General features: G+C 40.5%; 2 protein-coding genes across 3 annotated transcripts in view; both read right to left on the bottom strand.

The window, feature by feature from the left end:
- Positions 1 to 741, bottom strand: part of TECTA (tectorin alpha) — a 69,337-nt gene extending 68,596 nt beyond the window's left edge. Inside the window, exon 1 of the mRNA XM_025893827.2 lies at positions 678 to 741. Coding sequence (XP_025749612.1) covers positions 678 to 741 — 64 coding nt within the window. The remainder of the gene's footprint in view (positions 1 to 677) is intronic.
- Positions 742 to 16,565: 15,824 nt separating this feature from the next.
- The window catches only part of TBCEL (tubulin folding cofactor E like), a 101,196-nt gene continuing 90,039 nt past the window's right edge, over positions 16,566 to 27,722 (bottom strand). For both annotated transcript variants that reach the window (XM_073903863.1, XM_025893771.2), the window contains one exon: positions 16,566 to 19,435. In XM_073903863.1, the coding sequence (XP_073759964.1) occupies positions 19,117 to 19,435 (319 nt within the window). In that variant the 3' untranslated portion in view covers positions 16,566 to 19,116. The remainder of the gene's footprint in view (positions 19,436 to 27,722) is intronic.

Below are 27,722 nucleotides of genomic sequence, written 5' to 3'. Positions count from 1 at the left end.
AACAAACAAAACAAAGAAAGGTGCCTTAGAATTTTAGTCATAAAAGTTTCAAATCTATATAGACCTTCCCATCTTTCTTGTCGAAAATACAAAAATCGTAGAAAGAAGTGTTTGTGTTCTCTCGCCTACCCCGGGGCAAGGCTACAAAGAGAAGGGCTCATGGAGGGGAAGAATTTTCTTGTTTCACTTCTCAAAAGCTTTAGATTTTTGCCATTGTAAAAGGCCACTGATTCATAAGTTAAAGACATTAATGCCATCGGGACTTCCTGATTTGAGCTGAAACAAATGTATTTTTAGAATACGCTTTAAAACTTGTGGCACAGTTAAATGCCCTAATTGGGATCAATCGTCAGGTATGGGATGCACACATTACCTACACCATATACTTTTAATGAAAACTATTCGCATTATTTTTGAAGACCTCTTCCATTAACATGGGGCAACCTGGCATATATAAATTGTGTTTGAAGTCAAATAAGAAAAAGTAAGAATATAAGTGAACATCATTCAAAGTTAATGTATTTTGCCCCTGACAACAGAATTTGATTTACATTTTTCTTGTTGTATCTGCAGACACATGTACACCTGCCCTGACAATTACAGTTCCAACCAAAGTAGCTCCTTATAAATTCAAGAGCATGCTAATCAAGAGCTTTATGGAATTCTGTAGTACTCACCTTGGTGCCACACGAGTGCGAAGATGAAAGAGACCCAAATTCTAAGTAATGATGAATAATTCATCCTGGAATTTTAAAAAGAAAAAGAAAAAAAAATCCCCAGCTTGCCAGAGTAAATAGAACACCAGGTGTGTTTGGTGGCACATCCCAAGACACATTACAACCATCATAGAATAAATTCACATAACAACATCAACACTTCTGCGTCAGGTTGAAATTCCCCAAATGCTGGCAGGTCCTCCTAAAAGTTCAATGCTTCATGAACAAATTAGACTCCCCCTAGGAGAAGCCAGTTTGGAAGTATAACAAGATCATCCAAATTGTCAGGAAATTATATGGAATCAATGAGGGTGGCAAAGGGTAAAGGAAACCCATCCATCCTGCAGCTACCAAGCACAAGAAATAGGACCAAACTCTAAAGATGCAGGTCCTGTGTTGTGTCTCTAGAACAAACATCCACCCTCTCTAAGACCTGGCTCTCCTAATATTTAAAACAGCTTTCAATCAGGATCAAATAAAAGTCGATTAAAGCACAATGTGTTTCTGCAGTTAGAGAGTTTGGCCATCACCTTCTCTATAGTAAGGAGCCAATCCAGCAAATTAATTAAAGAAGGAACATCACAAAAGTGAATTTGTTTTCATCTTAGTTACGATCAGTTGAACTGGCAGCTTTACCCTCCGTTAGGAGCGTGGATGGTCTGTGCCGCTCCACAAAGCTGAGACGCAAACACCATGCAAGCTCCAAGTTCTGCATACACCTGCGTGAGAACCAAGCGCATGAGGGAGACAAGTTTGCTCCCAAAAGAATTCTCAAAAATAAAACCCTCCTCCTATTATTGGAAGCTATTGCAATTCTCCAGCCAAATTTCCATGGAAAATCAGTGGATTTACCCTGTGAGAGTTTTATTGTAAATCTTCAATGTCAGACAGACACATTGAGATCTCAAGCACATAATAAATATTAGTCCATTTGCTGAAAATGGTAGTAAGACTAGCAGAGATCACACGTAGCTAGCTGTAGCAGAGTGAGATGCCGTGTGAGGTAAAGACTTAAGCCCTTAGGGAAACAGTTCAGAGAGCAGTAAGGAGGATGCATTTAAGTATTTATATTTATGAAAAAATGTCACTAACCTGTTCTGTAGAGACTGGAGGAACTGTCAGAAATATTAAGCCAAATCTTGGTAAACCAGGCAAAAATTAGGTAAAACAAGAATTCATGTCAGTTCTCTCCTACTTGCTGCCAATTATTTCTGATTCCTGAAATGATGTCTGAATTCCCTCCTCGTAAAACCAAAAATTCAGTTAGTCTTGCGCTAGAGTCAGATAAGTATTAGGTTGCAATCAAGTTTTTTTCTATTGATTAAGGAAAAGAAAATCTAAAGATCAGTTTCAGGATTGCGTAGAGAGGTTCTTTTCCTGAAAAACTAGACCTTTCTTTCCCCCTCTTAAAAAAAAAAAAAGTAGATTCAGATGGAAATGTCAGGTACTTGGAGCTGAAACCTTGGTCCTTTCTGATCAGAATCACTTTGCACTGAAAAACACAAAAGAAAACCCCCCTTCTACCTTTGTACCCAAAAAAAAGGCAACCGTATAATGTTACAGAATTAGCATCCACCGCATGGGATTAGAACTGCAAACAAAGCTGCTGCCTCTAACATTTAAATGAAGTTGGTTTTCTACTAACGTTTTGTGTGTGTGTGTGTGTGTCTCTGGTTTTGAACAGTTGCCACAGATAGGCTCTACACTGGTTTTTTCACAGGTATGTATGAAGTATTTAAAGGTATTTTCTCAAACTTTTCTAGGTTTTATTCCTTCCCTTTTCTCTCTGATATGCCACTGTGTAGCATGATAGGGCCAGGGCACGGTCCTGTAAAAGGGAAGGAGGTAACCAGTGTAAGGCATGCTTTCTCATCAGGAAAAAAAAAAAAAAACCATGTCCTGAAAACCTCCAATGAGGCCCCAGGACGGTCCTTGGAGGGAGAAGGTGGTGATAGACACCCCTGCCCCAATGAAAATTTGCAGTAAGCAAATAATTTAAGAGGTATTGTGCATGTTAGATTTGATTCAGGATGAGGAAAACAGCCTAAAGGCATAAACTAAGACAAAATATTCAAAAATTACTCCAGATTTTTCTCTGACCAGACATTTAAATGCCCATTGTATGAAAAACTGTAATTCCAGTTTTGAGAAGTTGCCCTAAAATGATCAAAAGTGCTTGGGGAACTAATTTATTAGTCTACCTTATTCAACATTTTCCCCCAAACCTGTGATAATTTAGTAGGTTTTGCACATTAAGCCTACTCTATCACTACTATTATGAATCCTCCACGTAGATTTCCTTACAGATGTTAAAGGACTTTCGCATCTGAAAGGCACATGTCTACATAACAGAAAATCTAGCTTATAGGGTGCTGATTTAAAATTAAATGCAAATCTAAGACCTCCTAGAAAAGCATTCTCCTTGCCTAGTCTGTATGAAGACTTTACTCCTGTAGTCAACCTAAATGTCTTAAAGCAAAACGGTTGGCTCTATTTGAAAAACTGCTAGTGACATTTAATTGCTTTGGTTTTCTTTCTTTGTGCACTCGAGGATATTAATATCTCAGCCCTTTTGACCCCTATTAAATGCACCCTTGAGGCAGCACTGGGATAAATCCCATCTGGGCATAACCAAATACACAAGATGGTGGTGTAAGCAAGTCAGAGTGACTTTGAGAATCTTGGTGCGGGCTGGTGCCAGGTGTTTGAGGGGAGACTGTCCTGGCTTATCACTGGTTGGGCTGGGAAGCTGGTCAGTGAGTGTGTGTTCTGGGTGTCTGCTCAACGGTCACAGATGGGGGAATGACAAAAATCTTCTTTTCTGCCATGTCATGTGGGCAGGAGGGCTTGTTTTGTTGAATGTGCGAAGTGAGTGAAGATTTTTGACAAGATGTAGACTGAAGGTGGGGGGGGCGGGGGTGGGCTTGGAGCTAGTAACCCAAGATGCATGCACTTTGCAAAGGTGGCAAAGATCGATGCTGCTTTTCAGACAGGAGGAAAGACACCTCAAACAAAACCAAAAAATGTAACTCCCTAAAAACAAGTGGAATGGACCTTATATGCTGATTGTTTTTGTTTTGTTTTATATTTCCTAGGTTTCCTGTACCTTTCCCATGAAAGAGATCGTCAGATTTGAGCCAGTGAGAATCGATGGAATGAGAAGTGTGGTTGACCATCAGTCTCCAGACGTTAGCTCCTTCAGACTTAGCCTCAGTGGAGGAGCAAAAGGCACACTCTTCCTGGGGCGGCTCCTAGCCAGTGACTGGGCGGTGGTGGTACAAGGGTCCAGCACTTTCCACCCAAAGCAAGCCTTCTCTAATGAGCAGTTTTGCTCTGGAGAGCCTAGTTGAGCTGACAAAGACACAAGTACTCAACAGAGGCAGCTCCGGTATGCCAAAATCAGGACCTAATTGGAAAAAGCTTGTTTATGTATATTTAATGCACTCTCTATATAATTACATATATAGAATTTATTATATATATGTACATGCTCATATGTGTGTGTGTGTGTGTGTGTGTGTGTGTGTGTGTGTGTGTGTGTGTGATGGCATTATTTGGGTAGATAGATTTTGACTCTCCAGATTTCTCAAAATTTCTAAGCCCTCAGACACATCCCACTCCACCTCATTAAGAGCTAACATTTCTCCTAGCACAGGAAGACAACAGAGATGATTCATGCCCCTCAGAAGCTGCTCCCATCTCCTCTTCTGACTGCCAGGCCTATAATAAAGGCCAAGTGGCAGCAAAACCCAGCCAGGGACATGTTGGGCCTGACAAGGGAGGAAAGGGACCACACTCCAAAGGAGCTGCAGGACCTACCAGCACAACCTGGCACGGGGTGGGGGACGGGAGTATCCATGGGACTGGATTGTGAGGGTGTTCAGTCAAGGAGACTGGGCCATAACACAGAATAAAGGAAGGTTTTTGGATTTGGGGGCACTCTCTGGGGATACAGGCCTTAACATGCAAGGACCCCAGGGGTAGAGCAAACTCGCTACGTCAGCTCCTGGAAGCCTGGAAAAAAAGTGAAGGCCCACACTGAGTGCTGCTGAAATGTCTGGATTACTGTGGCAGATGGTAGAAGGGATTAAAGGCTCAGAGAAGTGAACATGCTGGATCAGAAATATTACGTGAGTCTGAGAGACCCACCAAATGATCATGCCATGCGAAGGCCCAGAGGACAGACACATCCTCCACCAAAGCCAGCAGAATTATACTGGTGAAGGAAGCACTAGCATCACTAAGAAACTCAGGGGTGGCTCCCCTCTGCAGGCCAGGGCTGATGGCGGGACAGGTGATCATAAAACTTGGCTACCTGATAGCAGTGGAGGAGATGAGCTCCTGAAATGATAGAGACCAGGGGGCAGCACTCTACTGCCTGAAGCCAAGGGGGTCATAATCTTCATAGTGACCAAGCAGATCAGAGTGGCAGCCAAGGGCGCCTGACCCATCGAGAGTTAAGGAGATGATTAATAGAGCATGGCATTCCAGGGCAAAGTAGATGAGCAGCTGACAAGGGGATTGCTCACCATATATAATTAAAAAGTACAAAAATTGTTGATCAAGAGACTGAAGGCATTTGTCTTCCCACCCTCCAAATGTTTGATCCCTTGCTCAACTGATAGATCTGAGTCAGTTTTCAAACCTGGATCCTGTACACTAAAAAGGTAACCAGGTCCCCAAAGAGAAGGAAACTTTAAGACCATGACATGTATGTGTGGTAATGATTCTCCCACTCCTTCCTCCAAAGACTTATGGCCACTTACTGTAGGGACTGTAGAAAGAGGTAAGAAGAATTCCTACGTAGTTGGAGGACTGTTGGATAAGGGGTTTGAGTTAACATTGATACCCAAAGTCCTGGTAGAGTGGGAATACCTAGGGCCTAGGAAAAAAAGTGGTTCTGGCCAAGCCCAGCTTATAGTGGGTCCACGGGCTACAGACCCACCTGGATGTCATTTTCCAAGTCCTAATTGTAATTGGGATTATAATTGTACTTGGCCCATTGGGCCTTTTGTCTTTGATGTAAGAGCTATCCTAGCAAGGAAGGAAATGGATCTCCCCACTCCATCTAAGGTAGCAAATATAAGAGTACTGCATCGGGGGTCAGAGGAGGATAGTAAAGATCAGCTCACTCTTATAGAGCAAGGGTGGTGGACTCTACCATATTTCCATTTAGCTGGCCAGGATGGATCCTGAAGAATGACTGTTGACTACTGCAAGCTCAGTCAAGCAGTAGTGCTAATTTACAGCTCCTGCGCTAACATGCTATCTTTGCTAGAGCTGATTAACATGGATTCAGGTACATGGTATACGTGGCCATTCACTTGGCAAATACTTTTTTTTCTGTCTGAATCAGGAACAAGAATCAGAAGTAGTTCACATTCAAATGGGACAGATAGCAATATACATGTATAGTTTTGCCCTGGGGCTGAGATACGGACCATTTGGATCCTATAGAACATCACCTTGATTTATTACTCTGGTAACATCAAGCTGACTGGGCATAATGAGCAAAAGAAGGCTACAGCCAAGAGGCCTTGGGAAGACACATGTGCTCCAAAAGATGGGAGATAAATCCCTCAAAGATCCAGGGCTAGTACCTCAGTAAAATTTTTAGGAATCCAGTAGTCAGGGACATGCTGAGACCTCTCCTCCAAAGTAAAAGCCAAATTACTATACCTTGCAACCTCTTTACAAAGAAATTCTTCCTTTTTTTGTTGGTTTCCTTGGGTTCTGGAGGCCACAAATTCCATACCTAGGAAAACTGCTCCAGCCGCCATTCCAGGTAATATGGAATTCAGCCAACTTTGACTTGGGCTGAGAGCAGAAAGAACTTTGTAGTAGCTCAAGGCTGAAATGCAAGTAACCTTGACACTTGGGTCATATGTTCGGTAGACCCTTTGTTGGAGGTGTCAGTGGTGGAAAAAAAGATAAAATGGGGAGTTTCTTGCAAACCCTAGTGGGAGAACCACAATGCAGGCACTTGAGTTTTAGAGCAAGGTCATGCCATCTGCAGCAAAGAATAACCACATCTCCTGAAAACCCACTTGTGGCATGAAACTGGGCTTTGTGATGGAACATTTGACCAAGATACAAGTGACCATGGGTCCAGAACGTCCCATCATGACCTGGGTCCTATTGGATCCCCCAAGTCATAAAGTCAGGTGGATCCAATAGCAATCCATGATATGATGGAAATGGTAAATCTGGGACTGGCAATGGCGAGCTGCCTGACTAGTAGCACAGACTCCACACCACCCCCCTAACCCAAATTACACATATGGCTATATGTGGGGTGGGGGGGTGCACACAATGAACTGAAAGAGGAGGAAAATGCCTAAACTTGGTGTATGGATGACTCAGCTTGGTGTGTGTATGCAAGCCTAAAGCAGATGGTAGCTGTTACAGCCTCACTCAGGGGTAGCTTTGAAACACAATGATAAGGGGACATCTTCCTAATGTGTGGAACTTGAGGCAATATATCTTGTCACGTACTTTGTGTCAAAGGAGAAGTGTTCTGCGGTTAGACCATGTACAACCTTGTAGGGAGTGGTGAATCATATAGCCAGCTAGACAACGACCTGGAAGAATAAAGCTTGGAAAATCAGTGACAAGGAGGCCTGGAGTAGAGACATGTGGATAGACAGATGGGAATGGACACGAAGTGTGAAGATCTTTGTATCATATGTTAACACCCGCAAAAAAAAGCATCCACTACAGAAGAGGGACTAAACAACCAAGTAGACAAAATGACTTTGCCAATTGCTGTAAGGCGGCCTCTGTCATTGTTGGTACAATGGGGGACATGTATGAAGTGGCCACAACAGCAGGGATGGAGGTTATGAAGAGGCCCAGGGGCAGGAACTCCCATTTAGCGATGCTAAACTAGCTTCCATTGCCTCTGAGTGTACAACCTGCTAATCAGAGAGACTAAAGCTAAGCCCTCTGCATGTCTTTGTTCCTTGGAGAGACCAGCTGGCCACTTGGAGGCAAAATGACTACATTGGAGGGGTCGGTAGTTCCTTCTCCCAGGACTAGACCTCTACTCTGTGTTCTGGGTTGCTTTTCCTGCCCACAGGATCTCAGCCATTACCATTAATAAAAGGCTTGCAGAATGCCTGACCCATAGGCATAGAATTGCATCCTCCTGGAGGTGCCACCCTCCAGGATGCTGAGGATGTATCGAGACCTTTGTGTGATGCAGTCAGTGTCCCCCATAGGAAGAATACATGGATCTGGGAACTGACGTGTGGAAGCAGAGGTGGCCTCGCTTGCCAGTACTCCCAGTGATAACTGAGGGACTTTGTGCTTCCCATCCCTCATCTCAGGGTTGTGCAGTTTGACATCCTGGTCCCCGAGAGGGCACACTCTCACCAGGGGACCCAGTGAGAGTCCCACGGAGCTATACACTATGGCTGCGATGCTGTGTGGGCACTTGGGCTCTGTGTTCAGAGACTAGCTGGAAAGAAGATGGGCTACCATCCTGTTAGGAGTCACTGACCCTGATGAGCCGGGGTGGGGGGGGCTGATGTCACATGACGGATTCAAGGGATAATGTGTGTAGGGCTCAGGTGACCCATTTTGGTGGCTTTTAGTACTCCCCTGCCCAAGTCTGAGCAGCATATGTTTCCCAGGGGCTCAGACTACGTAGGAATTAGGGTTTGGGAGAAACCACTAGGTAAACGCAGACCAACAGAGGTGACGGCTAAGGTGTTAAGATGGACAGTGGAAAAGGGAGACAATGGGTACCAGTTGTGCCCCCGAAATCAATTGCAGTGACGGGGGCTATGGTTCATTCCCCTCACCTCCCTCTTCTAAGGTTCCACTCAGGAAGAGAGAGCCACCGGAGCATGAGAGGGGCTGGCCCTCATCATGGAGAACTGGATCTATACATTGCATGGAGTGGTCTGTGGTAGATACAAAGGTGCACAGCTCAGATCCCCCTTTGAGAAAGGAATACTTTCCTGCCACAAGGAGTATGGTTAGCTGACAGCTTCCAGCCATTGGCTCCTTCAGGATTTACATCAGTGTTCAGGCTGAAGTTATGTTCTTGTTGTGTTTTGCCAACTGATGACTGAAAAAAAGTTGGTCATGGGCCCCAGGCAGGACTCCTCCTTGCTCCAGAGCATTGTACTGCGCTGGCAGACTGTCAGGTCTACAGCATGGTCTGTGGCCCCTCCTTGTACCCCTTCACTTTCCCAGGGGTTATTCCCCAATAAGCCCTTTGCACTTCTAACTCTACCTTAGTGTCTGCTTCCCAGAGAACTGAATCTGGGACACTGGTGTCTTGAATAAATTTGCAAGCCCTCTACAATGGAATGTTTTGCTTTGTTGTATGATCTGTCATGGAGGTTCCAGATATTTCTGTAGTGTAGTTGTTTCTACCCCTTAATCACTGATTCGATGACATTCGACCTCCTAGATCTAGTTCAATAAGGTGGTTACCTCTAAGGCTATACTTACATTCTCCCTGAAAAATGGTAGTTATCCATAGCAGGATCCTTGAAATGGATGAGGTCATGTGGAAGCAGTTATGCTCCTGAAGACTTCTTCTAAACAGTAAAGACATTCAGAATGAAATGATTCTGAAGGGCATCACACATCTGGATGTTTACTTCTCTTACTGCCTTGGGATCCTCATTCTTAGATATCTAGATTAACGTTCATAAAATGGGATGCTCACGTAGTCTGTTGGGTTTTAATTTTTTCTGAATTAAAAAAATTAAAATTTAATTGAAGTATAGTTGACATATATTAAATTAGTTTCAGGTGTACAACATGGTGATTCAACTATTATATACATTACAAAATGCTCACCACGATAAGAATATTACAATATCCTTGACTATATTCCCTATGCTGTACTTTCAATCTCTGTGACTTATTTATTTTATAATTGAATGTGTGTACCTCCTAATCACCTTCACCCCTTTCATCCATCCCCTCTCCTTTGGCAACTACCAATTTGTTCTCTGTATTTATTTATTTAATTTTAAAGATATCATTTATTTATTTGAGACACACAGAGAGAAAGAGCAAGAGCAGGGGGAGAGACAGAGGGAGAGGGATAAGCAGACTCCCTGCTGAGCAGGGAGCTCAATGCAGGGATCCATCCCAGGACCCTGGGATCATGACCTGAGCACCCAGGTGCCCCTGTTCTCTGTATTTATGAGTCTGTTTCTCTCTCTCTCTTTGTTGCTTGTTTGTTTTTTTAGATTCCACATATAAGTGAAATCATGTGGTATTTGTCTTTCTCTGTCTTATTTCACTTAGCATAATACCCTCTAAGTCTATCCATGCTGTCATGAATGGCAAGTTTTTCCTTTTTTATGGTTGAGTAATATTCCACTATGTATACACACCACATCTTCTTTATTCATTCATCTATCAATGGGCATTTAAGTTGCTCCCATATCTTGGCTATTGTAAATAATGCTGCAATAAACATGTATCTTTTTGAATAAGTGTTTTTGTTTTCTTTGGGTAAATACTCAGAAGTGGAGTTACTGAATCCTATGGTACTTCTATTTTTAGTTTTCTGAGGAAGCTCCATACTGTTTTCCAGACTGGCTGTACCAGTTTGCATTCCCACCAACAGTGCATGAGGGTTCCCTTTTCTCCACATGCTCACCAACACTTGTTACTTCTTGTATTTTTGATACAAGCCATTCAGTTTTTTTTAAAGATTTTATTTATTTATTTGACAGAGAGAGAATGAGAGATAGAGAGCACGAGAGGGAAGAGGGTCAGAGGGAGAAGCAGACTCCCTGCTGAGCAGGGAGCCCGATGTGGGACTCGATCCCAGAACTCCAGGATCATGACCTGAGCCGTAGGCAGTCGCTTAACCAACTGAGCCACCCAGGCGCCCCTAGTTTTGTTTCTTAAAAGTAAAAAAAAAACACACACACACACCCCTGATGTAAAAATTTTTTCATATATATTAGTATCATGGTAATAATTACTTAACTGCAAGCTGAAAACATCAGGAGTTCAAATTGTAGCACAAATGATCTGGAATCTGTTTTTTAAAGAATTAATATTATTTGCCTTTAAGGATTATTTCTTTTTTGGGCTGGCCTTATTCATTCTAGACTCTGAGCTTGGACTAAGCTAAGAAATATGGCTTAATTATACGAAAAATGGCATTGGCTCTTTGAAAACCACACTGAATGACATTAATGTTTATTAACTAATCAGCAAGATTTTCTAGATCTAAGATCTAATAAAAGATGGTCATCTCTGAAATCCAAATAAGCGTTCAAAGATATTTTCTGAAAGCAACTTTAGCATCTGTATCTAGCCAAGGAGTTTGGAATAGTTAATTCCAAGGAGACCCATATAATCAAAAAAGCTCACAATTGACATTATTCTAACATCCTTGCCAGCACATTAGCAATAAAACTGGAAAGGGTGGGGGGTGCAGACACACTATATTCCCTATTCACCACGTAGTACCAAGTAGTTCCTCTGAAAGAATTTCACTGATCTGTAAGAAGCAGCTCTGATCAAAGCTTCCTGTAGACAATAAGCACAGGGTATCAGGGCTATTAATCCATCACTTTTCAAGAGCACTCAGCTGAAACAAATGCTCATACATTGTTACGGATAAATAATACATATACCTTCTCCTGCAGAGGGGAAATCTCACCAATGATTAAAAATTAGATTCCAGAGGAAAGATGGTTCATAAGATAGACAATGTGCATGGCTCATGCACATCTATGTGTTGAATTCAGGTGCCAAGCTTTGCATGCCTAATTGGGAAGGACCCTACCTTAGTTGCACAAACCAGCATTCATACATCAAGAACAAGATCAGTAGTCTTTGACTTTGCAGGATTGTGACAAATAATAAAGCCAGGGGAAAAAAATTCTTTTTATGTATCTCTCATGGAGAACAATTTGGCAATATCTACCCAAATTGCAAACACTTTGACCTTTTGATCCAATGATCCCACTTCTAAAAATGTATTCTATAGATTCATTTCAAATATGAACATATGCTGTTTACTGCAGCAAATTGAACATAGGAAATAAAAGAGAGGGAGATTGGGATGGAGGGAAGGAGAGAGAAAGGGAGGGAGAAGAAAAACTCAAATGTCTATCAGTGAGGTTTGAGTCAAACAAATTATAAATTATGTCTATAAATGGAACATTATATATTATATTGCAAACAAAGGATAGTGTGATTCCCTGTATACTGCTATGGAGAGATCTCCAAGATATATTTCAAGTGAAAAAAGCAAGGCGCATGTTAGTGTATAATATGCTAACTTTGCTGTATAAAAGGGGAACAATATATATTATTTGCTCTTATTTGTGTGAACTCTGGAAAGACACATAAGAAACCAATAAAAGGTGAAGGACAGGGAGTTAGAGTGGGATTTTCCAATGTATATCATCTTTACGTTGTTTGATTTTTTTGAAGCATGTGAATATTTTTTATTTAGAAAATAAATTCAAATGGTTTTTGAAGAGACTTCTTTTTGCAAACAAATTGAAAATCAAACCAAACAAAATTTTAACACAGCCAAAGCAATTCATAATGTCCTGTTTCTACTCTTTAATAGTGGAGTAAATCTTACATCTGCCCTCAAATATATCCGATATTTCAGAAAACGTTTTTTTCTCTTTTGTCTGTATTTTTTGATGTCTGCCTCCTCTTATTCTCATTTCTTTAACACCTTAATTGTATTACTTACAGTGACTACGAAGCATTCAAGGATGAAGAGTCTGTGTAAGACCTGACAAACTGAAATTGCATTGTAATTTTTTTGGCAGATCTAGATCTTGCAGACCATAATAGATAGCCTGTCTCCTCTATTTTGTAAGCAACATTTATATTCTTCACAAGGCGCTCACTTACATTTTAAGGAGGAACAATAGCAGTGACAGTCTCATCCTTTCCTGTAACAAAACATTTGCAACAGTTCGCAATTATAAAGCTTTTTTCCCTCTATATATACCCATTTTAAGTCTGCTTAAACACTCTTGCCTCTGACAGAAGTCTGAGTCTGAGCTGAGTGACCTCTCTCACCTCTGTTTACTGAAACAAAGTTTTAAGGCTCTAGAATGTCCTTATGTTACAAACCAAATTCTCCGTTTTCTTGCATATTATTGTCTCATTTATTCTTGTCAACAGCACCCATCACAAGTGTTCAAGTGGCACGTAAGAGGGACAGGGAGGACAGTAGGTACATACCAAAGGTCATCTCACAATTCTGCACGTGGCCTGAGGACAAATTCCAATTTGGATTTAGAGCCATCAGCCACATCAGTGACTTTGTTATAGAGCAAGTCAATTTAGCAAATGGATATTGAGGAACATCTCGTTTTAATGAGACTTAAAGACTGACAATAAAGGTGTGTGTGTGTGCGTGTAGGGTTATGGAGAATTTTAGCAGCAAGTACTACATAATAGATGTCAAATGCCTGGATTCCCCAGCCAAATTCCTTGGGTTTGAATCCTGGCTCTGCTACCCAACTGTGTGACTTTTGGCAAGTTACTTAACCCATCCGTGTTTCAATCTCTTCACTAGTAAGAAGATGGGGATAGCAACAGTGCTAACCTCATAGGGATGTCATGAAGACCAAATGGGTTTACTATAGGTGGAGCATCTAGAATGGGTCCTGGTTGATAATAAATGCTCATTAATAGTGTTTACAAGAAACGTGAGAAACACACATGGTAAGTTTGGACCCCTGGCAAGGATTCATACAACCAGCAACTCTATCCACTTATGGTTTTCCTTCCTCCTGGGTTATGAGTTTGTTATTCCCCTCTTAGTATGTGTGCCTTCAAATAGAGTGCAAGCAAATTATTCAGGTGCCTAAGCCACACTGAAGAAAAGCATCACACAAAACATTAAACAGTTATTAGTAATTCTTATTTTAAGAACTGATTTCCTTTCTTTAGTTTGCTCTGTTAGGATCAATTATTATTTAGGTCACCGTTTCAGTGTTTTGAAATATAGTTGTAAAAAGGCCACTGACTCAGCAGAATAATGCTAAACTGTATTAGTAAAAACCCCCAGTTGTGTTGTTCTATTTAGTTCAGAGTAAGGTGGGAGGCTAGCACAAGAACCTCTTCTGTATATATTCATATATATATAGGCAAATATATGTATTTGACCATTTTAATAGATGTTTGTTAGAACAAACAAAAAAGCTAAAGATTTCCAGTGTTAGTTTCAAATTTTTCAAGGAGAGGAATAAAAAATTCATCATACTTTAATCATGGATTAACTCAGTTCCTAAATCCTGGTGACATTAAAAAGTTAAAAGTAGATGGGGGTGCCTGGGTACCAGTTGGTTAAGCGTCTGCCTTCAGCTCAGGTCATGATCCCAGGGTCCTGGGATGGAGCTCCGAGTCCTATCTCCCTGTTCAGCAGGGACCCTGCTTCTCCTTCTGGCTTCGCCTCTCTCTGATGAATAAATAAAATCTTAAAAAAAAGTTAAAAGTGTATGAAATGACCTATACAGGTTATAAAAGTTATCTGGCTGAATTTGAGCTCTCAACTAAGTTGGAGACCACAGAAAACTAACTTCCTTTCCAGAGGAGAGTTGGAAAGAGAAAGTGACTTCATTTCTTTTTTTTTTTTTTTTTTGAGAAAGTGACTTCATTTCTTGAAGGTTAACTTTCTTGATTTACATGCATTGTAGTAACTGGTGGGAGTCACAGTATCTTTCAGTCCAGTGGGTACTGGATGTCTTGACATATGTCTACTTTGTAAGTATACTCGGAGAGGCTCACAATAAATATTAACTAAATAGCATTTAGTATAGAAGTTAAAAGTATACTCTTTGAAATTTGAGCAAGAGGCAGAAATATTTAAACAGATCATGATACTCACACCCTTCTGGAGCACTGAGAGAGAAGTTAATGGACTCTGTCTTCTAAATACAGAAATAAAGTACAGTTCTTGGACCTTCATTCTTGATATAAGGTTAACTCATTACAGCTTACTAAGAAATTATTGACAAGTGGGTAGGGGTTAAGTGTCCAAAACTAATTCTTACAGAAAATTATTTTCTGAAGGCACAAAAGTGTCGCTTGAAAGAAATGTAAATTTTTAGTGCATTAAATTGAGGTTTTCATCCTTACTCAAAAAAGAGGATGCCGGGGCGCCCGGGTGGCTCAGTCGTTAAGCGTCTGCCTTCGGCTCAGGTCACGATCCCAGGGTCCTGGGATCGAGCCCCACATCGGGCTCCCTGCTCAGCGGGAAGCCTGCTTCTCCCTCTCCCACTCCCCCTGCTTGTGTTCCCTCTCTCACTGTGTTTCTCTCTGTCAAATAAATAAATAAAATCTTTAAAAAAAAAAAAAAAAAGAGGATGCCAAGTATCTCAAAGGGAGGTCGTTATCCTTAAAAGGATAAAAAGGAATTATCAACTACATGTTACAAGTATAAGAATTTGCTAACACAAAAGCAATGACACGCTTCCTACAAATCTTTGTTTTGCAGTTTTCATTTCTAACTGGCGAAATTCCAATGAAATTTGTCAAAATGGTCCAAGTCTTCCCAGCTTTGGCCAATTCCCCAGAGGACTCAACCACAGCAGTGATGTCAACCTTTAGCTATATAAAAATAAGCACGTATCTTGACCCCAGAACTCCAGAAAAAATCAGAACACAAAGAGAAAGTGGACTTGGATTTTTAATTTTTTTTAAAGATTATCTCTATATATATATATATGTATTAATAAAAAGTGCAAAGAATAGACCTTCATGTTTAAATTATACTCTAAAATAAAATATATATTTCCATTAGCTGCAGGAGACAACTGGCAAGTAAAGAGCCTGAGAGAACCCAGCCCCTCTCCATCACTACAATGGACATATTATAGTAAAGGAAGCACCTATGAAAAATAGAGTGTTCGCAACACATCTGGTAACACAGATAGCTTTTGGGGGTACTGGAAAGCAGTTTGTTTTGCGTTTTCAATCTAACATGAAATGTAGGGAAAAATCAAAATTCATAAACAGAAATGACATTGCTTAGAACAATCTATTATTTTGTATTCCTGTTTTATGTGCCCTAGAGCCCAGCACTTGCCACAGAGCAAGTCATGCTCACACGTGCATTAGGAAGAGCCATCAGCGGCGTGCCTCGGATGGGGGTCAGTTCCTTGCGCAACCAGTGTTCTCTGGTCGGGACACTGCTGACTTAGCAACAGAGCTGAAACATCTGGGGAGGACTGAACTTGCATTTCTTTAAGTGAACAAAGTTTTAGGACATAGCATCGTAACATGTGGCTCTGTTACACATAGCTCATGTTTTGGGCTTCTTTTCACCCAAAGGTCTTCAAGAAACAAGGCGTTGTAGGATATCTGCTGCTTTCTTATGTGTTTATGGACATGGTGGCAATAGGTTGCAGAAACAATAGAAACTTTTAATAATAATAATAATAATAATAATAATCCTAAAAGACACGGGACTCCAAACTTTTTTTCCCTCCTTTAAAGCAATCTGGGATATTTCAACAATTCCATTTCGAAAGCCGATTTCTGTTGTGGCTTCGGCAGCTACATGTGGGCACAGAGGATCCCTTGGTTTTGATCTGGCTTTCTTCTATTACTCCTTTCCTTTTTCTCCACTGAAAAGAATTTCTATTTTAGAAAAGATATGTTTTATACACTGTGCCTGCAGCAACATATCTGTAATACTGGCTCTGACAGCGTGTTGCCTTATAAATGCCAATAACAGGCTCTCGCTATATGTGGATGAAGTCAATATTAAAATACAGAGAAGTTGTGGCCATCTATTATGCATAACTTTTAGACTCAAAGGTCCATGGTCTCGTGTCTCCTTCTTTTTGGCCTGTTACAAAAATAATTTGGGTTACAAGTGTCTACACAGCACCAATTTTATTTCAAAAGCAGCATCTTTACTCAGCCGCCCAAATAAATCTACAAGTACACATGCTCAAATAGCTTTTCTCTTTTACTTCTGTTCTGTAGCTCTAAAAGACCGGTAATTGCATTAGACTTTGTCTCAATCAAAAATTGTTCAGCAATTATTAAAACCATCAATTACAATGCCCTAAAAATACCCACATCCACTGAATTTGATGAGACATTCCCCTGACATGCAACTGTATAATAGAGGAATTATCCTGCAGTTGATGGACGCTGTGTTCTGTCATAACAGAAGGAACAGGTCTCTAATAGTAAAAAAGCATTTCATAAAACTTTGTCATATATAAAATATCTTATTAATTGTGACCATTCCACTTATGATTAAAGCACAACCCAAGTGTTTGCTCTGCCTTCTGCTGTGGGACAATCAGGGGTCATACTACCTCAAAAAATAAGAGTGCATCTGTTTCCCAGGCTGACAAAAGGGACAGGCTCAATTACAGTTTCTCTCTCAAACTCGTCTGCACTCATGCACACATACACAAAGCACCCACAGTTTTTATCTTTATGACACTGCTTCCACACTTTTTTCCAACTTCCAAAAATCTGTCAGGAAAATGTGATTGCAAAATAATTATTCTTGTCTCTACCCAGCCTGGATCTCCAGTGCTCAGTCTTAGGATTTTGAAAGATCAAGTCGGCAGCAGAAGGAGAACAGGCTTCATTCATCTTTCTCAAACCCTTTGGTTTCCACCTTTAACGTTACAGTGAATGAAGACTTGACTCAGTAAGCCTGGGTCAAAGGCTTTACAGATTCTGAACCTGAAGTGCATTAAGAGAATAAACATCTGCTGTTATGGCATAGGAAAAATTTAAAAATAGCAATAATAATCACAACTCTGCAGAAGTGAAGAATTTACAAGAGTTATCTAAAAATTTCGTTACGAAATTAAAGAATTTTGTAGGAGCGGTGGAATCCTATAACAAGGTCAAAAGGTCAAATGCAATCAGATAATGATTACATTCTTGGAAAAAATACTTCATGTGCACATCGCCTGCCCTTAATGATGCCAAGTCTTCCCCCAGTCTCCCATCTGTAAACACCGTGGACCAAGAAAGACACCTATCACAGAAAGGGGTAAACCTGATTAACAAAGGATTACAAGAACAAATGCAAAGATTTCAGGGCAGGTGAGGAACTGGCTTTTAAAGAAAAGTGCTTTAAATATGCTTCTGCAAAAAATATGACTTGGAGGCAATGCTGAAGTTTTGACACTTAGACTTTACTCATAGATTAGGCAGAGTTGTTCTTCGGGAGGGGCAGCTAAGTTGAAATGTAAAACAAAAAGAACTGTCCAATTACGACATCACAGAATCCCAGGGAAGAACTGGGAATCAGAACTCCCTTTGATTAAGCTTTCCCACTTGTAATGCAAAGTGCAAGAGCCAGGGCTTCAAATGACGACACGGGCAGGAAGGTCACAACTCGCTTTCTCCTGGATGGCTGGACTTCTCTCCCACTCTACTCCCTCACACGCACCAAGGACAGTCGGCTCTCTAACTCCCAGCTCTCCAGGCACATGTATCCTTTACTCTCCTGGGTCCCTCAGAAAGTCAGGCCTCTAGTCCCAATGGTTTAGAGTAATTAGAAAGACAGCTAGAGATGAGGAAATACATTGGACAAGCAAGAATAAAAGAACTGGGGCACGTGACACGTTTTGGTTTATGGAAGTGGGGGTGGGCGTCAGGTGTGCAGGACGCAGACACAGGCCTGGGTACGTACAGGGGGCCAGGCTGCTCAGCCTGTGCTGACAGGGCAGCAGCGAGTCTTCCCGGGGTTTTAACTCTCCGTCGGCTCCTCTTCAGGATCCTAACAGAGTTCCAGGTTCTCACGGAATACCTGAGAGTTCAGAATCAGGTTGAAAATGCTTAAAGCACTACAATTACTTCAAAAGGGCGAAATGAAAAAATTGCCCACACTGAGAAATGAGAAGTTACTTATGGGCAGGATAAAACTATTAGGTGAACACGTGCTGACATGAGTCAAAATGAAAAACTGAACCACAACAGGAAAGGAGGGAGAGAGGGAGGGACAACGCAAGAACTGGGGGAGAGAAGTGCTGGACCTTCCTTTCAAGCTCCCTGCTCCCGATTTAAATCCCACAAGTTGCCCTTCTGAGGGGGGACACACTGTTCACGCTATCTTCACAAATATACCTAAATGGTCGTGATAACCAAGCGGTAGACACAGCCCAGTGAACACAGTAAGAAGTCGGTGATTTCTTGGTCATCTTTCATGAGGGAGGGCACATGGACTGGAGATGTGGCCAATTCTGCTGGCTGAGCTGAAGAAATCTGTGGTAGAAAATACCAAAAACAGCCCCCTACCCATCCTAGAGGGAAAAAAATATACAACCCCCCCCAGAAACCTAAACAAAACAAAACAAAACAAAAACAACTTTCTCCCTCCTAAAGGAAACCACATTGGAAACAAATGCCCTGCAAGAAGTCCTTATGTATGTGTTTTTTACAAGGCTGGTCGAGGTTATTTTGTTTTGGATTCCACATAAATTTTATCTCCATCCCTAATGCCAAAAGAATGCAGTGCCCGAGAGCTATACTTCATTTCCTCTGGGCCAAAGGGTGCTTCATGGTCAAAATAGTAGAGAAGCATGTTGCTTGTGGGTAACTGCACTAGAGTTTTTAATTGTTTCTTTAGTTCTGCAACTGTCTGGTCCAGACGAATGCTCATTTCTTCCACCTGATCGTTAAAGTGGACTTCTACTTTCGCACTGCTCTGGGGTCTTAGGTCCACTTCTGCCAAAGGCTCCAACTTCCCATATTTTGTAATCAGTTCATGATACCTAGAAGGATAAAAAAACAGTGTCAGCTTAAGCCACTAGCACATGAACTATGAACTTCTTCAGAACTCCAGTAAACGACACTGCTACAGCCCTATACTAATATCATCTCCATCTATCTATTTGCCTGATGAACTATTTGTGTATCTGTGATCTCATAGGTTGCTCTTTTGAGGCCACAATAAAACCACCTTCTTGTGGACAGGAGAAGAGTTTGTCCTAAAGATGGTCACCATGCCTGCTGTGAATCGTTATAGAAGAATAGACTTAGGGAGGAAAGGAGAACCTAGAAAAGTAGACACCACAGGATTACAGAGAGAAGTCTAATAACTCTGTAGAACTTGCTTTCTTGGGTGTCATCATCAAAGGCATATATCTAAGCACATGTTCCTTGGTGACAGATGGGAAGATGGAAGGAAGATGGCCAGTTTCTGACCATCCGAGAAGACAACTTACAAACAACAACAAAAAATCTAGTTGTATGTGAGCTGTTAATCCAGCTTTTTCAGTGATGCTTTATTTGAATGTTCCAGTGTAGTCTCATTGGCTATAATATAAGGTCTTTGTAGAAGAGTGAAGAATACAGTCTTGTGGGGTGCCTCAGTGGCTCAGTCTGTTGAGTGTCCGACTCTTGATTTCTGTTCAGGTCATGATCTCAGGGCCATTAGATCGAGCCCACTGTCAGGCTTCATGCTGGGTGGAGAAGGCTGCTTGAGATTCCTTTTCCCCTTCTCCCTCTGCCTCCCCGCCACCCCCCAAATAAATAAATAAATCTTAAAAAAAAAAAGAATACAATTTTGTGAAAAAGTGGTAAATGGCAAACGAGGAATACAAGTTCCTTGATCAAGGCAGGAATAAAACGCAGAAGATACCAAGAGGAAAGTGAGTTATAGAGGTGAAACTAGGGCCCACAAGGTCAAATTTCCCACGTGGAAAATCCTGTCTCCACTGCCAGCCTTGGAGGATCTAGGTCTGATTTTACCAAGAAAGCTGAGCAATTTTCCATAAATCAGAGAAGGAAAAAATGATGAGAAGACCTGATTATCAGCTTTATTATAACCAAGAAATCCTGAGGTTAATTCGGGATCAGAATACAATGGTCATGCAAGATTATTCCCCCACCCTACTTTTGGCTTTAACTCAGTTTAAGTCAGTGTTAAAAGTTTGGTAGGAATATTAAAGATGGAGGAAGACATGTGTGGGTAAGGAGGGAGGGAACCGTTTTCAGTAAAGGGGGCAACAGGATATGGTAAAATGATCCTGGCTTTGGAGTCAGAAGATCTGACTTCAGAGTCTTGACCCCATCTTACAACCGGCTGTGTGACTCATCAAATCCATCTCTTTGTATCTCAGTTTCCTCATTAGTAAAACGGATTAAAAAGTCTGCCCTTCCTACCTTACAAAACAGTCAAGAGAATTATATAACATAATAGATGAGTAAGTACTTTGTAAATTCCAAGTCTGTATACAAATAAAAAATAAACACGACACGCCTATTCTGGAATTTACATTATTAAAATACACATACCCCTTTAGAAAATAAATGATTGAAATCTATTTAGAACTTCTTTGAAAAGATGGTGCTATGATAAAACAGATTACAGAATCTTCTTCTCCCGGAACTTGTGTCAAAAACAGTATCTTTTCAAAGGGTAAAAATGTTACCAGCAACAATTAACAAAAGAAGAGAGGGAATAACCTTATTATGATAGGCTTTATTTAAAAGGAACCAGAAGCTGTGTACTATGTGGTTCTGCTAAGCAAAGATCCTAATCCAACCCCCAGAATCCACTATGGAGGAAGAAGATAAAGAGCAAATTCCCGAGTGTGCTAACACTTCCCAATTTAGAGAAAATGGGGCTGAAGGGCTAAGGAGTGAGCCAGGAGAAAGCCTGAGGAAACACTTTGGGGACTAGAAGCCTCTATGTCCCACTACCAGTATGTCAGGATTCTTAGCAAAGGTGAACAAAACAAAACAAGCCCAAAAAGCAAAAGCCTCACCAGGACTTGAAATTTTCCGAATTGAAAGAGTGAAAGGATTCAAACTCTAAGAGTATCTTTCCCTACCCCTATCTCCTACTATATGTCTTCAAACAAGTGAAACTAGGCTATGATAATTTCACAAAATCTTAGAAAAGACAGCAGGGGTCAAATAGAAGGTGAACCCAACTCCAGAGATGTTTTCCCTTCAGACTACAGAAAAGTCGAATTGTAACATCCCAGCTCTCAAACTCTGCCTCAGAGGGACAAAAGAAACAATGGTGAAGGGGTCAAGGAGAGTTTACTTATACTATGTTTCAGTAAAGAGATGGTCTGGAGAGCGGTGCCCACTTTTAAGCATAAGCGAGGAGACAAAATAGCAACTAAACACATAACTGCAGCAAAAGGAATAAAAGAAAGAAACACACAGTAAGTAAAATGCAGAGGCAGAACTCAATCTGAAAGAAAAAATAATTGAAGGCACGCTGTCCAGAACTTATTAAGTGCATGAATTTAATAAAATAAGAGCTCAAAGACAAATGATAAACTGAAGGAGATGAAAAGACAGATCGCAGATGAAACAAATTGAGGAACACAACAATGCCACGGCCGACAAAATAAATGAATTAGAAAGTGTGATCCAGGAATAGTATACCTTGCCAAGTTTTGTTCAGAAAGAAATTTAAAAGCCAACTATTCTGAAACAAGAAGAACTTAGGGAATAGGGCACCCATGCTTCCTTCTGAAAAAGGAAAACTCTGCTCAACATTGAGATTAAAGAACTAGTGATAAGTCCTACATCTATTTAATATAAAACTAAAACTTACAATAATCATTATATAATTCTAGACTTATTTATATTTGGCACTATGGCCAACTGAATTAATCTCAACCACAAACAGATTTGTACACAAAATTATGACCCACAGGCAGAAACTGGCCTACTTGCTACAACTGGCCAAGTCCATCTACAAATTAAATGACCTATAAATTAGGACACCAAGGTCCCATAGTTTTCTCAAATTGACACATCCAGAAATAATTCATTGTCACTCCCCAACCATCTCTTCCAGTCTTTCTTATGTTAGTAAATGGCATCAGGAATGATTGACTCATCCTAGCCTAGAGCTGGACAGTCATCCTGATTCCTTCCTATCTCTCTTTTCCACCTGTTTGATCCAAATCAATTGCCATGTGCTAACAATTCGATTCCCAAATATTTCCTGAATCTATGTGCACCTCTCTTGCCCACTTGTAGTCTTGTAAATTCAAGCCACTGTCATTAATAACCTGGAGTGCTAGAACATTCTGTAGATGAGCTTCCTCAGGATCTGTTCCAGCTTCCTCTGGAATGCCTTCCTCCCATACTGCCGAGACTGGGAAGGTAAAAACGGCATTTTCCACACTTATTTGCAGGTGAGACTTGGCTTCTATCAGTTACATTCAGCAGCCCTGGGGACAGATATAATGGATCTAGCCGATGGTGTGGGCATGGTTTGGGTATAGGCTCCCCAATTACCAAACTGCAGTTCAAACACTGTGTTCCTGGAGTTAAGACCCCTGGCAGCAGTTTGCTGAACCCCCAGATCACAGCTTAGCTGGTGTGATCCAGCACCAGGGACAGCAGCTTCATGAGTTTCTCCTTATCTGATCCTACCAGAGGCAGCAGTGCCATTGGTGGGCCGGTTCTGTGGTAGCATTTGAAGGCAATCCTAGCGACACAGCCCTTCCAAAATTTTTTGTTAAGCACCTACTCCCTGTATTAAATTCCTTTCTTCTTAACATAGCTAGCATGACTTCTGTTATCTATAACCAAATCCCAAATGATACTCCTTCCAAAGGTTTCCCATAACTTCAGAGTGGCCCCACACTGACCCTTGTCTACATTACAGCCAAATTGTTATAAAACACAAATGTGACCACATCACTCCTCTACTGAAAATCATGCAAAGCCCATCAGAATAAAGCCTGAACGCTATCATGATTGTGGAAGGCAGAATTTTGGCCCCCACGATCTTCATCCCCTGGTGCTATTCTCAAAATTATATTATACTGCACTGTTGACCTTAAGATAGGGAGATTCACTGAATGGGACTAATCTAATCATACCAACTGTTAAAAGCAGAGAAGCTTCTCCAGGCAGCAGCAGAAGAGGAAGTCAGAGAGATTCTAAGCACGAGAGAATTTGCTATATCATTGCTGGCTTGAAGATGAAGGTGGCCACATGGAAAGCAGGAGAAAGTACAGAATTCTCCCACCATCCTGAATGAGCCCGCAAGGTGATTCTTCACCAGAGCCTTCAATAATGAACACAGCCCTGCTAACCCCTTGATTTTGGCCTTGTGGGACCCTAAGCAGAGAACCCAGTTAAGCCACATTGTGCCCATACTTCCGACCCACAGAAACCATGACATAATAAGTAGGTATTGTTTTAAACCACTAAGTTTAGGGTAATTTGTTATAACAGCAATAGAAAACTAAGTGACCTATAAAAGGCCCTTCATTATTTGGTTCCTTCATAACTTTCCATCCTTATTTTGTATCATAAACATTACCACTTCTGCACCTGCCTTTCCACTTGTTTAAATCTTAAAACCAATGTTTATTTATTAATTTGCAGGTAAAGCCAATAGACTTTTGTATATGGATAACAGTTTTGATATGGGCTATAACAAATATTCATTCTTTATTCTATAAAAATGAAGGAAAATATCAGAATTGTGTATCACTATACACACTAAATATGCTCCCTTAAAAGTTACATAAGTAAAAAGTATTACCTTTTTTTTAGAGGGTGGGGAGGGGCAGAGGAACAGGGAGAGAGAATCTTAAATAGGCCTGAAAGGGGTTTGATCTCACGACCCCAAGACTATGACCTGAGCTAAAGTCAAGAGTTGGACGTTTAACCAACTGAGCCACCCAGGAGCCCCTAAAAAGCATGAAAGTACGATTTTAGGATAATATGTTTAATCCCCATTTTCTTATTTTGTATTATCTTTAGGCAGGGCAGATCAGTAAATATAAGAAATCATGATTCTACAAAATGCCTGGTAAATTTCAGGAACCAAATTTTTCCTAGTCTTCCAGTTTAGGTATTTTATTCATTATTCAACAGTCTATCCAAGCTGAACTACAGCTGCAGACTTGGTATTATCTGAGCTTTTATCATCAGCCCCAAAGCTACAGTCTTGAGAGGTAAATGGTTTCTGATGACTAAGTATTCTTTAAAACGAGTAATCTTGATTTATATTAATATTTTCAATCAGTACTTCTATCTGATTGAGAAGTACTGATTAAGAATATTAAACACATTCCACCATGACCTTCTAACAGAAAATGACCAATCTCAAGAGAAATAAAATTTACCACACACGGCATAAAGACCAACATGACCACATGAGCAACTTAGAATGATAAACGGAAACCAAACGCGAGGTGTAAACGGAAACCAAACGCAAGGTGCAACCTTGTGAAGACTACTACAGGCAAACTGGCATCGTGGTTTTTTCTTTCTTCCTATTAAAGAAAAACACCCACTGAGAGAACAGTTCCAATTTTAAGGGTCTTTGAATCACAAGCAGTTAGATAACAGCCTGTTGGTAAAGTGGGGTTGAAGGTGGCACTGACAAAGAGGGGGATGGGGAATGGAGCCAACCTTAGTGGAGCAAGAGTAGCTCTGCTTCCAGGGCACAAAGGCAAGCCCTCACACACGAGGGGCTCCTGGGCCATGGCACACCTGCCTGATGTGATAGACACATGAGCAGATTTCAGTAGCATGACAGTCAGGCTGAGAGAGGTACTCCCCTTCTTCCTATAGCCCATTTTCATTCTTGATTCCTAAGATACCTGAGAGCATTTCCTCAATCACAATTCAGTCACAGGTCTATGACTCTAGAATAAATGAAGACTTGACACACTACTTAGACTGCATTTCTTACCATAAATCTTAGTCTGAGGGTGAATTTAGAATAAAACCTAAAACTCAAAGATGGATGGAGACAAAAGATTAACTCATTCTCGGTTCTGAATAGCCTTATAAACTAAATAATACAAACAGTAAATATTTTATATAATATTTAGGAAGCTGGAGAACTAAAGTAAGCTTTAGTTTACTAAGCCCCTAAAAGACCAGGGGCTTTTAGGCAGCAGAAAGCTTCCATATTTGGACTTCCAGTTTCCATTTCCATAAATGGTATAGCTACAATCTCAAGGAACATCCTAGAGAAAAGTGATGGGATTTACATTTTATGCAGGTGTCTGTACCACAATGGAACAATAAGTATCTGGCCCTTACAACTGCCTAGAGGTATACTCAAATGTGGCCTATAGAGTAGTCATAAGCTAACAATTCTGTTAATATATTGTTCCTCAAATGCAGACCCATATTGAACCAACTGGAGTCTTTATTTTAAATAAGATCATCTTATTCCTAAATAAATACCTAATACATACATCTCTCTCTTTAAGGAATGTGACAAAACATGAAAAATCTCTGATGGTTCATTTGTTTTGGTTGAACCAAATCACTTAAGTATAACTAGAAGAAAAACATTCATTTAGTTTACTTCGTTTCCCAAGGCATTATGAAGGATTAAAAATATTTTCCACACATCTGATTGCTGTTATTTAATCTCTCTTGCTATGGTATGCTTCCTCTCATTTTGATATGGTGTCATATCATGGCATATCAAAGAAATCTCCTTAACATTTTACAACTGGGCTTTCACATACTGCTGAAACAGTTTTCTCAAGGTCACCAATATACTACTTACTAAAACACATAAACATCACATCTTAGACACAGAAACGACCTTAGAGATCATCTACTACATATTTTACAGATGTAGTAATTGGGACCAGTTTGTTAACCCGAAGTCTAGTAGCTGGTGAGTAGAGGGGGGAAGGCTCTCAGACCATTGTTCTGTCTTGGTTCTCATCACTTCAGTGGTTTGCTAGAGAAATGAATACTGTTCTAGAAATTCTCTTCTTTCTACATTTCAAATGCCCCTTTTCAATCTCTCTTTATGGGTTCTCATTCCTCTTTTGACCATCTACACTTGGGTAGTTCTCAAGATTCCTTCCTGGATTCTCCTTCCTTTTCTCTTTATAATCTTCCACCACAGATCTCATTTTCTTACTTAGCTTAAGCCATAGATATTTTCCCACTTGTCTTCTTCAAGCTTCTGTATTTCACCTACCTCCAGGAATATTTATTCTCACATTTCATACATAGCAAAGTATCTTGAATTGAACTTGGTACTTTTCATATAGTATTTCATCAAGGCTTAAGTCACAGAATTTGTTTCAACTCACTGTTTCTTAAACTCAAGTGCTGCCAAAATTACCTCATGAATGGATAAACAGAATGGATAATCGAATACTATACAGCAGTTAAAAGAATTATTTTGATCAATATTTATCAGTAAGATTAGAATTTTGATCAAAATGACTCCATAAATTCACATTTGAATACACTTCTGCTCCAAACATAGAGTAAAATGGATAAAATATGAAAGGTTGAGTCCCAAAAAGAAGACATAGAACAGGCTCAAAAATAATAGACATTTCTAGGGACCAGACACAGAAAAGAAATACAAAGCATACAACTAACCACAGAACCACTGGACTCTAAATCCAAAGCAGGCAATGGCAGTCAGGAGCTAAAGTCCTGTTAGGCAAAGGAGATTAAAAGATTAAAAGAGTCAGTTTCACTGCATGAAGCAGGGGTAGGGTTGGAGGGATGTGAGGCTGGACATAAAATAAGAATGCAAAAAACTGCTGCAGATCCACTGCCTAGGGCTACCTCTTTAGAGCAAAGAATTTAGATAAAAGAAGGAAAAAGATAGCTCTACCAGCAGGAATTGCATTAAATCACCTGCTGCCTATGTGGATACATAGTATGTACTAACTGCAATTACTGTGGGTAGGAGTCTGGGGAGTTAGTTAGAGACAACTGCAAAGTCATTAGATAGGGAGAGGTAAATTCGAACAGGAAGTGTGTATGTACCTAACAACACAGCTCTAGATGTGTATGTACCTAGCAATCTTCAGTGTGTATGTACCTAACAACACAGCTTCAAGATAATGAAGCAAAAACTGATAGAGCCGAGAGTAAAAATAAATCCATGATTACAGCTGAAGACTACAACACTCTTTTCTCAATAATTGATAGAACAAACAGAGAGAATACTGTCAACAATATAAAAGACCTGAATTCTACTAAAAACCTGACCTGACATTTATAAAACACACTTAACAACATTAGAACACACATTTTTTTCTAGTATGTATGGAGTATTGACAAAAACAG

This window comes from Callorhinus ursinus, unplaced genomic scaffold (assembly GCF_003265705.2).
Source record: "Callorhinus ursinus isolate GAN/ISIS: 27379988/994484 unplaced genomic scaffold, GSC_fseal_2.0 scaffold19, whole genome shotgun sequence".
Classification (NCBI taxonomy): Eukaryota; Metazoa; Chordata; class Mammalia; order Carnivora; family Otariidae; genus Callorhinus; species Callorhinus ursinus.
The sequence above is the reverse complement of the archived record's forward strand: the minus strand, read 5'-3'. Positions and strand labels throughout refer to the sequence as shown.